Here is a 14,123-nt window from a genome sequence, read left to right as displayed (position 1 = left end):
CCCCAAGGGTGCACTTAAGTGAGGTTAGATGAGAAAGAATGTTGGGAGAAGGGGGCTGCACTCAGGAAGGCTTCAGGTCATCACCCTCGAGTCTGGGTCACACAGCAGTGTGTTCGGCCAGTGGTAGCTTGGAGATGGTGGGAAGTGATTGGATTTCAGATGTATTTTGAAGGGAGGACTAGCAGAAGCTGTGGTGGACGAGTTGTGAGACGAATCAAGGGTGGCTCAAGATTTCATTCTGAGCACCTAGGAGGATGAAGGAGCCCATGTGGAGAGGGTAACAGGAACTTGGTTTCCAATAGGTAAGGTTAGAGACCTAAGTGGAGATTTCAAGTAGATTTGGACGTAAGTTTATATCTGGATGTAATAACTACCACTTGACTCTCTTTCAGCACTTCCTTTGTGCCAAGCACTTTTCCAAGCACTTCATCAATATTAACCTAATCCCCCTGTGAAGTGGGTACAACTTTAAGCTCCATTTACACAGATGAAAACCCAGCAGAACAGGTGGATTAAGTAACTTGCCTCCGGCTGCCGGGCTGGATACCGAACAAGACAGGCAGTCTGGATCCAGGGGCCTTGTACCTAATCTCGTAGGAAAGGAGGAGACAGTTTCTATCCTTTTTTCACCTTATTCCTTGCTGGATGGCTGTGGCTGTGAAGAGCCCTGCTGACAGCACTGTCTGGCCCAGGTATCAAAGGCCTGGCGCCTGGGAGAAAAATCAGCCCCAGGCTCCACACTTCAACATTTCAACTAATCTTGTGGCCTGAGGACACTCGCTTCAGAGCCCAAGTAAAGTGATTCATCCAAGATTTCTAAGTTGATAGATGAATAGTATTAGAGCAAATGAGAACAGTGTGTGAGGTGTAGGGATTTTGCCTCTCCCAGCTGTGTTATTCCTAGCTTCTCTTTCAGGGGAAGTACTGCAAGTTTTATCCAACAAATGTAAAACGCCAGTGTGAAAATACAAATAATTAAAATAGCTTTCTTTCACAGCATTAGAGTCTTTTGATATGTGGTTTTAATAAGCTTTATGATTGAATAAATATAAAGGAACATTTAAAATGTATATTAAATTATAAAGAACAGCAGTACAACCCCATCACCCAATTTAATAAATAGAATATTGTCATCACCCACAAGCCCTCAGGTTTTCCTACTGATCATATCTTCTTTCTTCCAGACATCCCATCCCTCCCTCCTATATCACCACCTTCCTGGGGTTTGTGATATTAACTACATTATTTTTCTTAACAGTTCTCCTGCCTACACGTGCATCAAGAATGATATAATTTAATTTCACTTCTTTTTGAACCTTGTGTAAATGGAATAATACTGTATGTATTATTTCATAGCTTGCTCCTTCAACACATTATTTGTGACATTTTCCCATACCATTACCTGCAGCAATAGTTCCTTTGGTTTTTATTGCTGTGTATTCCATTATGCTGATATACCACAATTCACTTATCCATTGTATTACAGTTTGTTATTTGCCTTGTTTCTAGTTTTTTGCACTTAAGAATGTCCTTCTATGAGCATCCTTTTTGTTTTTGTTTTTCTATGAGCATTCTTTTTTTTTTTTCTAATGTTTATTTTTTCAGGGAGAGAGAGAGAGAGAGAGAGAGAGAGAGAGAGAGAGCGAGCGAGCAGGGGAAGGGCAGTGAGAGAGGGAGACACAGAATCCAAAGCCAATTCCAAACTCTGAGCTGAACTCACGAACCTTGAGGTCATGACCTGAGCCAAAGTTGAAAGCTCAACCAACTAAGCCACCCAGGCGCCCCTCTGTGAGCATTCTAAACATACAACCTGTGAACATGTGTAAGCGTTTCTCTTGAATTAAAAAGTCAGAGGAGAATTGCTGTGCTGTAGGCTGAGTTTATCCTCAACTTTCTCACTTAGCACCAAGGCGTTTTCTAAGGTGGTTCCAGTTTACTCTTATCAGCCATATATAAGATACTGTGTCTGCACTTCCTTGTCTGCACCTGGGATTGTCGTATTTCTCTATTTTAGTCAGGGAGATAGGGAAGGGGGAAGAGTAATGGACTCTCATGTGGTTTTAATTTGCATTTTCTAGATTATTAATGAGACTGAACTTTATTTTTTGCCATCTGAATTTTTTTTTTCTTTCATAAAAGTCCAGGTATATTCTTGTTGAGGTCTCTCCCCTTTTGTTGCTGATGTCTAGGACTTCCTTGCAGATATGATGCATGGCAGATCTCTCTTACACATGGATGTAGAATAAATTGGATGGTCTTTTCATCTCTTTATGGTGCCTTTTGTAAAAAGTTCTTAATTTTAATGATATGAAATTTGTTTTTCTTTTATGGTTGGTGTTTTCTGTGTCTTGGTAGAGGAAATCTTTCCTTACCCTGAAGTTGTGAGCATATTTGGGTATATTTCTTCTAAAATATTTCTTGTGGAACCTTTTATACTTTGATATTAAATCCACCTAGGATTGATTTTTCCATTTGGTGTGAAGTAGGAGTCTAATTTCAATATTTTCTATATAGTATTTTACCATTATTTCTATTATCATTTTATTCATTTTAAATGTATATTATTAACATTCTATTTTGTTCACATCTAAATAGTGTGATTCTGCTTATTAATACAAGGAAAAAATACGTAAGGTTTTTGATTGAGAATTAACATCTTTACACACTTTTTTTTTTTTTTTAATTTTTTTTTTCAACGTTTATTTATTTTTGGGACAGAGAGAGACAGAGCATGAACGGGGGAGGGGCAGAGAGAGAGGGAGACACAGAATTGGAAACAGGCTCCAGGCTCCGAGCCATCAGCTCAGAGCCCGACGCGGGGCTCGAACTCACGGGCCGCGAGATCGTGACCTGGCTGAAGTCGGACGCTTAACCGACTGCGCCACCCAGGCGCCCCACACACTAACTTTTTAAACCCTAGTATAATATCTCTTTCCAGTTATTTAGATCTTCTGTACAATCTGTTAATAAACCTTAAAAGTATCTTCTCTGAGACCTTGTGCATATTTTGTTAAATTTATTACTATATAGATATTTTTTGTTGCTATTATACATTTTTTTTAACATTTATTTTATTTTTGAAGACAGAACACAAGCAGGGGAGGGGTAGAGAGAGAGGGAGACACAGAATCCAAAGCAGGCTCCAGGCTCCGAGCTGTCAGCACACAGCCTGATGCGGGTCTCAAACCCATGAACTGTGAGATCATGACCTGAGCTGAAGTTGGACTCTTAACCAACTGAGCCACTCAGGTGCCCCTGTTGCTATTATAAATGTTATCTTGTTTTAAGATTAATTTTCTATATATTCTTTGTTACTTTTCAGAAATGCAATCACTTGTATATATATTTAAAAACAAATACTGTGCTAAATTTATTAATTTGATAATTTATTAGGGTTTTTTTGCATTTTATGTACACAAAAATATCTGCAAAGAACGAGTTTTGTTGTTTTCACTCTCTTTTACTTCCTGCCTTACTGTGCAGGTTCTGACCACAAATAGGATGTTGAGCAGAAGTGGGAGTAATGGGTGCCCGTCATCTTGATGAGGATCTCGGAGGGAAAGTTCTCCCTTGCATGGTGTTTGCCGTAGGGGTTTGGGGTTAGCTCTATTAGGTTTAGGGAGCTTCTTCTGTTTCTAGTTTGCCAAAAATTACTACCATGAAAAGATACTAAAATTTATTCAGTGCTTTCTCTGTATGCATTATGATGATAATATGTTTTTTATTCCTTTAATGTATTATTATGGTGAATTATATTAACTGATCCAGTAATGTTAACCCACACATTATCAGCAGAGTGGTATTACCTCCAATGGGGCTAAAAATAGTTCTTTGGGGGGGGGAGAAATCTTATTCTTTTTATATGTACAGCATAGCTATATATACAGTACATGATAGACATACAACATATCTTCCGTGTTAAAATTTAAGAGGGAATTGATACATTGGACTTCATCAAAATTAAAACTTTTGCTTTATGAAAGTCCCTGTTAAGAGGATAAAGAGAGAAGCTATAGACTGTGACAAGATATTTGCAAACTACATATCCAACAAAGGACTGGTATCTAGAATATATAAAGAAAACTTAAAACTCAGTAGTGAAAAAACCAAGCAATCTAATTAGAAAATGAGCAACAGACATTAAACATATTTTTTACTTAGCTGGCAGATAAGTATCTGAAAAGGCATTCAGTATCGTTACCAATAGTGAAATGCAAATAAAATGAGTTATTGCTATACACGTATCAGATGACTTAAAATAAAAATAGTGGTAATATTAAATGCTAGTGAGTATTCAGAGAAATTAATTGCATGTTTAGTTTAATAAGGAACTGTCAAACTGTTTTCCAAAGTCATAGTTACAGTTTACATTCTCACCAGCAATGCATGAGTGATCTACTGTATGACCCAGCAGTTGTACTCTGGGACATTTATCCTAGAGAAATGGAAACTTACGTTCATACAAAAACCTCTCCATGAATATTCAAAGCACTGTTATTCATAATAACTAAGAACCAGAAACAGCCCAGATGTTCTTTGACAGGTGTAAACTAACTGTGCTTAGTCCATTCCTTGAAACACTACTCAGCAATCAAAAGGAATGAAGTATCAATACATTCAACACCTTGAATGAATCTCAGAGGCATTATGATGAATGATAAAAGCCCATCATAAAAGGTTACATACTGCATGATTCCATTTATATAGCATTCTTGAAATGACAAAATTATAGAAATGAAAAACAAATTAGTGGTTGCCTGGGGTTAGGAACAGGGCATGACAGGAAGAAATAGAAATGAATATAAAAGGCAACATTCCTTGTGGTGATGGCACTGTTCTGCATCCTGACTGTGGCTGTGTATACACAACCTATTATACACTGATAACATTACATAGAACTAAATACACACATAAGTACATGTAAAACTGGGCACATCTGAGTAAGATCAGTAGATTGTATTAATATCAAGTTCCTGGTCATGTTATTCTACTGGAGAGGAGGGGATTCAAGGGAGAGGATGATTGGGGAAGAAACCTGCTAGTGGGGCAGTAATGAAAAAAAGTTGAGAAATACCATGTTAAATAAACTAAACTCGTATTAACTGGATAAATCCAATTTAGTCATGATGTAATTCTCCTTTTCATTGATCTCTAGATTCTCTTTGATGATAATTTATTTGAGATTCTTATATCTATGTCCATGATTGAGGTTGACCTATAATTCTCATTTTGGAGAATAGAAGTATAAATGCAATGTACTTTGTCAGGTTTTGATGTCAGGAAGTTCTGACCTCATAAAATGACTTGATGGGTGGTCTCTTTTTTTTTCTGAAAAAATTTTTTTCCTTTAAAGTTTGATAGAACTGTTCAGTAAAACTACCTGGTCTTACATTTTCCTTATGGGAAGATTTTAAGAATTCCCTTTATTTGATGATTATTGGACAAGTCAGGTTTTTAACTTTCTTCTTGGATCAGTTTTGAAGTTATACTTTTTTAAAATTTCTGTAGTTCTTTTTTCAAATATGTTGGCATAAAGACATTCATTATTTCCCTCTCATTGCCTTCTAGATATATACAGCATGTATAATTATGTACCCTTTTTCATTCTTAAGGTTATTTGTGCTTTCTTTTTTCTTGATTTTTCTAACAATTTTCCAATTCTATTACATAATCTTCTTAAAGAATTTTTACCTATGTGCTTTTTAATTTCAATAACTTCTGCTCCTATGATTATTATTTCCTTTCTAGTATTCTCTGATTTATTTTGCAGCCCTTTCTGTAACTTGATAAGTTAGAAGCTTATTGTATTAAATTTCAGTTCTTCTTTTCTAATATAAGCAATGCACCTGTCCCTATTAATACTGCTTACCTCCATTCTTTCTCTTTTAAATTTTTTAATGGTTATTTAGTTTTGAAAGAGAGAGAGAGACAGAATGTGAGTGGGGGAGGGGCTGAGAGAGAGGGAGACACAGAATCAGAAGCAGGCTTCAGGCTCTGAGCTGTCAGCACAGAGCCAGACACGGGGCTCAAACTCACAAATGGTGAGATCATAACCTAAGCCAAAGTCAGACACTTAACCAAATGAGCCACCTAGGCACCCCTGCTTACCTGTATTCTTAAAGTTTTTACATATACTATTTTCATTTTTGTTTGGTTCTGGATATTTTCTAATATTCATTAATATTTCTTCTTTGACCAACAATTCATTTGAAAGTATGTTTCTTAGTTTCTAAATTTTTCAAATTGTCTTCTATCTAGTTTTGGTAAGTAGATGCTAGTTATATCTAGATAACTGGTTTGGATAACTAGAGACATCATTGTATTGTGATCAGTGTTCATGGTCTATTTGATACCAGTTTTTTGGTATTTGTTAAAACCTGCTTCATGTCCTAGCATCTGGTCACTTGCCATAAGAGTTTTAGGTGTGGATTATGAAGAATATGCATTCCTCACGTGTTGGTCTATGTATGACCATTAGATCAGCTTGTTCATTTTGTTGTTTATATCTTCTGTTTCCTTGGTAATTCTTCTCCCTCTTTGATCTATCGCTTACTGAGAGAGGTGTAATTAAAAATCTCCCATTATGATGATGGACATTTCTTGCTTTCTGCACTTCTGTCAGTTTTTGTATTAATAATTTTGAGGCAAAGTTATTAAATATATACCAACTTAGAATTATTATTATCATATATTTCTGATGAATTAAAACATATAGTAATTTTGTTGTAACCCTTTCTAATAATGCTTTTACTTTAAAGTCTATTTATAGGCAACAATATATCAGGGTTTTTTTTCATTAATATTTTGTCTTATATGGATTTTTTATCCCTTTACTTTTATTATTGTTGAATCTTTGTATTTTTTTTAAGTTTATTTATTGTTGAGAGAGAGTGAGCATGAGTGGGGGAGGGGCTGAAAGAGAGGAGACAGAGAATCCTAAGTATGCTCCACACTGTCAGCAGAGTCTTATGTGGGGCCTGAACTCATGAACTGCGAGATCATGACTAAGCCGAAATCAAGAGTTGGACACGTAACTGGCTGAGCCACCCAGGTGCTCCAAATCTTTGTATTTTAGATGTGTCTTTTGTAAACAGCATGTTGGATTTCATTTGATTTTTCAGTTTGATAGTCTTTTTCTTTTAACTGGAAATTTTAGTCCATTTATGTTTATTATCAAGTACTGATATAGTTTATTTCTATAATCATATGTTTATTTTTCTTGTCTTTCCTTTTACATTAATTGTAGTTTCTAGTTTTTGTTTGTTTAAATTGTCTTTATTTTTCCCTTGCTCTCTGAACATCTCCTCACTGAATAAACAGTCCTATTTGGTCATTTTCTGTCAGCTTATTGAAGCATTGGCTTCTCTTGTTGAGAAGATGGTAGTCAGTCTAATCATCATTCCTTTGAAAGTAGTCTTATTTAAGATCTTCTCTTTGTTGTTGGTCTTGTATAGTTTCGATGTCTATTTGCACAGTTATTTTTGGTTACCCTGCTTGAGATACCATGAGATTTCTAATCTGACGAAAAAATCTTTCATAAATTCTGGAAATTCTCAGCCAGTGTTTTTTTTGTTTTTGTTTTTGTTTTTTTTTAATATTGTCTCTCATTCTCTCCCTCTTCTCCTTAGGAATTCCGGTTAGATAGTTACCTATGAGCTTTTACCACTCTGTCCAACATGGGACTCAAACTCACAACCTGAAGATCAAGAGTTGCACATTCTACCAACTAAGCCAGGCGCCCCTCCCATGTGTTTTAATCTCTCATGTTTTCATCTCTGTCTCTCTATGCTATCTAGATTAATTTTGTATTTACAGTAGTAGTTTTCTTCTCCAGAAGCTCATTTAGTTCTTTTTCAATTCTGTGTCTTCTTTTCTAATATTTTCATTTTCTTTCGTATTTTCTTGTTTCCTTAAACATATTAAACATACTTATATTTCCTGCTAAATAATTCTAGTGTCTGAATTCTTTGCAGGTCTGATTCTGGCTTCCCCCCATCCCTGGCCCCCTTGCTGGCTCTGGTTTGTGTTTATGGTAACTTGATTTCTTATGTATTTCATGGTTTATTTATTTTTGTTTTTTATTTTATTACCATGTGTAACTAAGGAACATTCTGTCTGGGAAGGCTGGCTTTGAGGTATCTTCCTCCAGAAAGGATGAGTATTTGCTTTTCCCAGGTGCCCGAGGCCACTACCAACCTGGAAATACTTCAGCTATGTTCTCAGACTGGAAGGTTTTCAGACCACACAAGTAGTTTCAGCCGTAAGCCCCTATGTGGGACAGCTTATAGTTATAAATTCTTAGGAGATTTCTTTTCTCTACCCTGCACCCAGGCTTAAGGCAGACAATTTTCCTTGCTGTCCTTAGTTTGGGGGTGGGGCTTATTGCTAATTTACCCTTTAATTGAGCCCTTTAGGAATTCAAGCTTCAGGCATCACATCTTCTGTCAGGTTTCCCATCTTGGGTTAGCCCTAGGTTGTTTTCCTTCTTTGCCTTCTTCACAAGACCTTTAAAAAACTCAAACTCAGAAGTCTCCTTGGTTTGTTCAAAAGCCTCGGGGTCTGAAAATCAGGATGAGTGCTCTGTTTACCATTCTGGATTCCAGCTTGAACTTGGCCTCTGATAATTCTTTCTTGCTCACCCTCTAATATATTTTAAATAATGTTATTATGTTTTATTTAATTTTTTTCCACAGTAAGGTGTCTAATCCATTATATTGTAGGAAATGGCAGTCCTATAATAAGCCTTTACAAGTTCAGTTTTGCTTTGGGCTGTTTGATTGTTTATTTTGTTCTTCTTTATCAGTTTGATTTTTTTCTATGTTTGTGTAGGAGTTTTATAGGTACAAGTTTAGTTGTAACAGTCTGTACTTAGCATAGACTGTTATGAGTGCTTCTCATAGACTGTTATGCGTGTTTCTGGTGCTTCTGTTGATAAAACCAACAAATATTGAGTACCTATTCACACCAGACAGTATTCTAGGAATGGGGATGCAGAAGTGAGTAAAATGGACCAAAATCCCTGCCGCCCCAACCCTGTCCCCAAGAAGCTTGGATTCTAGTGGGGAAGACCCTGCATTATGTAGTACATTAGATGGTGATAATACTAAGGAGAAATAAAGGAGAGAAGGGACTTTGCATTTTTGGAGAGAATAGCTCAGGAATACCTTACTGGGAGGGTAATATTCTTAAAGAATAGGGGGTGTGAGCCATGAGCACTCCAGACAGAGAAAAGACCTTCATGTCTTATAAATGTCTAAGAGAATATGGAATGAAAATTCTCCGTGGTTTCATATTTGTTCTATGTCACATATATTGCTATTTATTATTTTTTCCCTCCTAAATCTCAATTTTCTCTTTACCCAAATTTCTCTGAACCCAACTCTCAGTCATTTTGATTCTCTAGCTAGGAGAACTGACTGTTTTTAAATTTTTTATTGTAGTTTATTAATTTTGAGAGAAAGAGCACATGCATGTGCACAGGGCAAGGGCAGAGGGAGAGAGAGAGAAAGAGGGAGAGAGAATCCCAACAGGCTTCGAGCTGCCAGCACAGAACTCCACGCATGGGCTGAAACCACAAACCATGAGGTCATGGCCTGAGCAGAGAGCAAGAGTTAGACGCTCAACCAACTGAGCCACCCAGACACCCGTAGGAGAACTGACCCTTCTTGAACAAGCTCTTTAACCTCTTTTGAGGTGATTTCCCCTTGTGTCAGATGAGACCAGTGCCTGTCTCTCAGGATTGATAGTGAAGTGAAGTAACATTTGTATAAGTGTCTGACATTTCATGAGTACTCAAGAAATGCTAGTTGTTTTTCTTTTATTTTTCCTTCCCTGTCCACACTGCTTTCAGCACTTGTTTTTAGTACTTATCAATTAATTTGCAGTAAGATTCTCATGCAATTCCATGGAGAAACCGTGTGGTAGGCAATTAACTGAAGACAAATAAACGTTAGAAAACTTCATTTTAAAAAAAGAAACTTTCCAAAGTGGTTTTGAAAGGCTGAGTTTGCTGCTCAGCGTTCAGGAGATAAAGTCAAGCCCTGTGCATTCCTCCCTTGAAGTTTGTTCATTGTATTGCAGATCAGCAGCCCCAGGAAATCTCAATTTGTATATGAAACTGTCTGCAGAGTCTCCAGTTACAGTGAGACTCCAGAGGCATATCACCTTCCTATGCGAGTACATATATATTCACCTATCTTCTCTTAGCCATTAACCTAACCTAGCTGTAATTTTGCAGTATATTTTGGGAAGTTGGCATACCACTAAAAATGGATTCATGAAGTTTTTGTTTGAATGAAACAAATCTAAGTGTAGAAATACAAGTAGAGCTGAAAATCACTACTTTTCTTTAGTGAGATTTTCTTTGATTTGAGAGTCATGAGAGCCCTTATTTGTGGTACTGGTTTTGATACAGACTTACAATGTGGGGGCTCAGTCAGTTATTTTGCCCTGTCATAAGTGATATTTCCATCATTTCCTTCCCTTGTATGGCTGTTGAGATTTTGTAGGACCTGAGCACCATCAAGGTAAGACAAGCACTAAAGACAAGCACTAAACGAGCACAACCAATTTATATTGTCTGCTTTTGGTTCTTGGTCTGTCCCCAGCCATACCATTGACCATGCCCTGCTGGACGTGCCCTTCCTTCGACTCCTTGAGGAGATGCCCTCTGACCTCTGAGAGCAGCTGGACCACACATTCTGAAGACACCAGTAGTCCTAGTTTTGATCCCTCATACACCGACCTGCAGCTTATCAATGCGGAGGAACAGATGAGTAGCAGGGCTTCTCAGGCTGACTCGACTGGTAAGATGGAGCCCAAAGGGCTTTGAAGATCACTTTTGGTGACCTGTTGCCACTCCTAAAATCTCTGCAGCTTTGTTTGCAGAATGAGTTCAGATGTAGTAGTCCTACAGTCAAAAAGCTAGGATAGAGTGGTTCAAAATTGCATTGGGAAAAAACACGTACACAGATTGGCTGATTAGTTGGCAGGATGTTAATATTGGGAAACCATTTGACAATATATCTTAATGTGTTATTTTCTACTATTCGGTACAAGTACTGTTCCTTGTCAATTTATTTTCTCCTTGGATGACTGAACTATACATAGTATGCACAAGGCTGAATCTTTCACCCAGCCACCCATGCATCTTTCGTTTTCAGCAAGAGGGAGGTAGATTTGAGCAGAGAAAAAGCAAATGTTATGTCAAGTGGAATGAGTCAGGACTCAGCCACTGTGTCCAGACCACAAATCATTTTGCAGTTATATTTTTTTCTTTTGTGCTTGAATTGAGCTATATACATCAGTCTGTAACATCCTGTGCTCTCATTTATTAAATTTCTAAGAGGTGTAGGAAGGATGCTGCCTGGCTTAGCAGGTGAAATAAGGGCCTATTAATAAGCACTGTATCTGGGTTAGGTTTAGAATGGCATTGGATAGATGTAGTGCATTCTTGGTGTTTTGTTTATTTGGCCCAAGGGATTATTTTCCTTTGAAAGTAATAAAGTTACTAATAATTTCTCTGTGGATAAATTTGCCAGGTGTATCCAATAATTTTGTTTTTCTCAAAAACATTGTTTAGGAATTTGTCTCTGGATCATTTTTCAAATTTGGCTAACATTCGTCCTTATGCTATATGTTATTGGAGGATTCTACACATGGAGAGAGAGATTTCTTGCGGACTAAAGGTTCAGACAGGATTTGATTTGGTATTTGATAGTATTGCAAAGAATCCTAGTTTATCATAGTCTGTCTTCACGAGCCCCAGTTCTTTATAGCATTTTGTTTTTACACCCTCTCCGTTCTGTTTAATCTCTATGGCTGAGGATCACGGTCAGTGGCTGAACTGTGACAAGCCCATCTCCACTGTGGGGAAAGTTTCACGTTGGGAAGGCACCATCAGAAGCCAAGGCAATTAGGAAAAGAGGCTGTACTCACCCCTTCCTTCGCCTCCTTGCCCTCAACCACCAGCCTTCCCATAGAGGACACATAGAACAAACACATTGGTCAGGAGTACTCAGACTCTGGGGTTAGACTGCTCAGATCCTCATTCTTCCATGTACCAGCTGTGTGACTTTGGGCAAGATCCTTAATGTCTTTTTGATTCAGTTCCCTCACCTGGAAAATGGAGATAATAGTAGTACTTACCTTACCAAGTTGTTAATAGCTCCAAGTGAGACAGTTTATATACAGCAACTTATATGATGCTGGCCACAGAATAAGTGATCAGCAAGGATCTGGTTGTTTTCCCCTCTCTCGCCCCAGGGTTCTTACTGTTTCAGAGAGGTGGAAGAGGGCCCATCACAGTGGGAAAGTCAGGACCTCTAGGCTCAGGTTGGTTTTTTTCAGTGGCCTCTCTGCTTAGATGAAAATTGCTTTAATTCCTACAGGTTCTAGTGATGAAAATCAGAGTTCTAGTCGGAACTGGACATTATTAATCTGTCTCCAAAGCGTATAATTGTTTTCAGTATCTCCCTTTTCTGAAGCCATGCTAACAGTATTACAGTTCCCACTGAGAAAACCTCTTCTCTCATTGTTTTGATCAGGGTCCTGGCAGGTGGCAGATGGTATCCTCAAAAAGGTTTTATTTGAAGAGGGTTTAATGAAACAACTCTTACAGAGGCAGCAAGAGCTAGAATCATGGGAAGAGGGGCTGGCCAACAGGTGCTGTGGCTGTATGAAGGACAGAGCCACTGCCAGAGATTTGGTGAAGTGGGGAGTAGGGGGGAATAAATGCCCAGATCTTGTGCTCATGCTTCCCACTGGCAGATCCCAGCTGGAAGTCAAAGGGCACAGGGCCCTGGTGAGGCAACCCACAGAGATCAGCCACCAGGGCATAGAGCTGTGGAGAAGGGTGGGAGAATGGATTTGGGGTGATGGTGCGGGTGAAGCATGTGGAGAATAGCCAACACACTTTCATCTCCACCAGGAATTCCACCTGGAGTCCAGGGTCACTCTGGAGAAGCGAAGGCAAAACTAGGGCTGTGGAATGATGAGCGATGCTCCTACATCTCTCCTTCAGCACGAGATAGTTTCTGTAGTTACAGGAGGCTAGAGGTGTGGCCTTTTGGCAACCATCCTTTTTTACAGAAGCAATCATAATCATAGCCAGCACACAGCATGTGCTGTGTGCCAGTACATGATGTGTATCATCTCTGGCCTTTACAACAGTCCTGCGAGGGAGGAATCTTTCTCCCCATTTCCTGGTTGACCCTGAGTCTGGGAGGTTAAGATGCTTGTCTGAGACAGTACTACTAAGAAATGGATGTGCCTGGATTTCAACCAAAGTTCCAAAGCCTTTCCCCATGGTTCTCAAACCTAGTGGTGCCCCAGAGTCATCATGTTTATCATTTTGCTAAGTTACCCTCCAGACCTTCTATACAGATAGGGTAGAGGATGCGTATGAATATATAACATATTTTACCGTGGGTTTATGTTTAACGTAAATAGAATCAAAAGGTTTTTAAATAAGGTGTATAGTAGGTGGAGTCTGAGGAAACAGTTCATGTTCCCTTAACAGATATGAGTGCTGATAGATAACTGCTATGTGCCCACAGTATAGTGTTATGTAAACACGTTTCCGGACACTCCACTTTGAAAAGAAATCTCCTCATTCTTTAGTAATCAGCCAAGGGTCCAGGTTGGCCCAGAGGAATGCCTCCATCTGTGTAGGGTAGAGCCACCTCCCTTCCCTCTTCACCCACCTATTCTTCTAGGCCCAAAAGTGGCAAGCAGTGTCCCTTTGGGCCCTGGAAAAATGAAAGGCAGGGTGGTGAGCGGCCTAGGCTGTGTGGACCGCCTCTGGATACAGCCCCAGATATAAGACCTCCATGAGCCTCTTTCTGAACATCCTGACTTGTGTAGTCATGTTAGAGTTCTGGCTTTGAAAAGCCTTTAACTCTTCCTGGATAAGTAAATACAAGGTTTAGGAGAGTGACCAAATATTTCTAACCCTGTGACATTTATCTTTCTACTTCAGTCATAGAGAAGTTATAAATGCTTTCATTTGAGCTATTGAGAGCTTCCAAGAGATCTGTGCTGATTATTATTCTGTACTGACTACCTGCCCACCGCCTGGCACCAGGGCTGTGTCAGTGGCCAACTCTTGGAAGGCTCTACTTGGA

At 38.6% G+C, this 14,123-nt stretch overlaps 1 protein-coding gene across 3 annotated transcripts in view; it reads left to right on the top strand.

The window, feature by feature from the left end:
- The window catches only part of STON2 (stonin 2), a 147,966-nt gene that overhangs the window by 50,472 nt on the left and 83,371 nt on the right, over positions 1-14,123 (top strand). For all 3 annotated transcript variants that reach the window (XM_047864709.1, XM_047864710.1, XM_047864708.1), the window contains one exon: positions 10,608-10,805. In XM_047864709.1, the coding sequence (XP_047720665.1) occupies positions 10,608-10,805 (198 nt within the window). The remainder of the gene's footprint in view (positions 1-10,607; positions 10,806-14,123) is intronic.

Source organism: Prionailurus viverrinus, chromosome B3 (assembly GCF_022837055.1).
Source record: "Prionailurus viverrinus isolate Anna chromosome B3, UM_Priviv_1.0, whole genome shotgun sequence".
Taxonomy (NCBI): domain Eukaryota; kingdom Metazoa; phylum Chordata; class Mammalia; order Carnivora; family Felidae; genus Prionailurus; species Prionailurus viverrinus.
The sequence above is the reverse complement of the archived record's forward strand: the minus strand, read 5'-3'. Positions and strand labels throughout refer to the sequence as shown.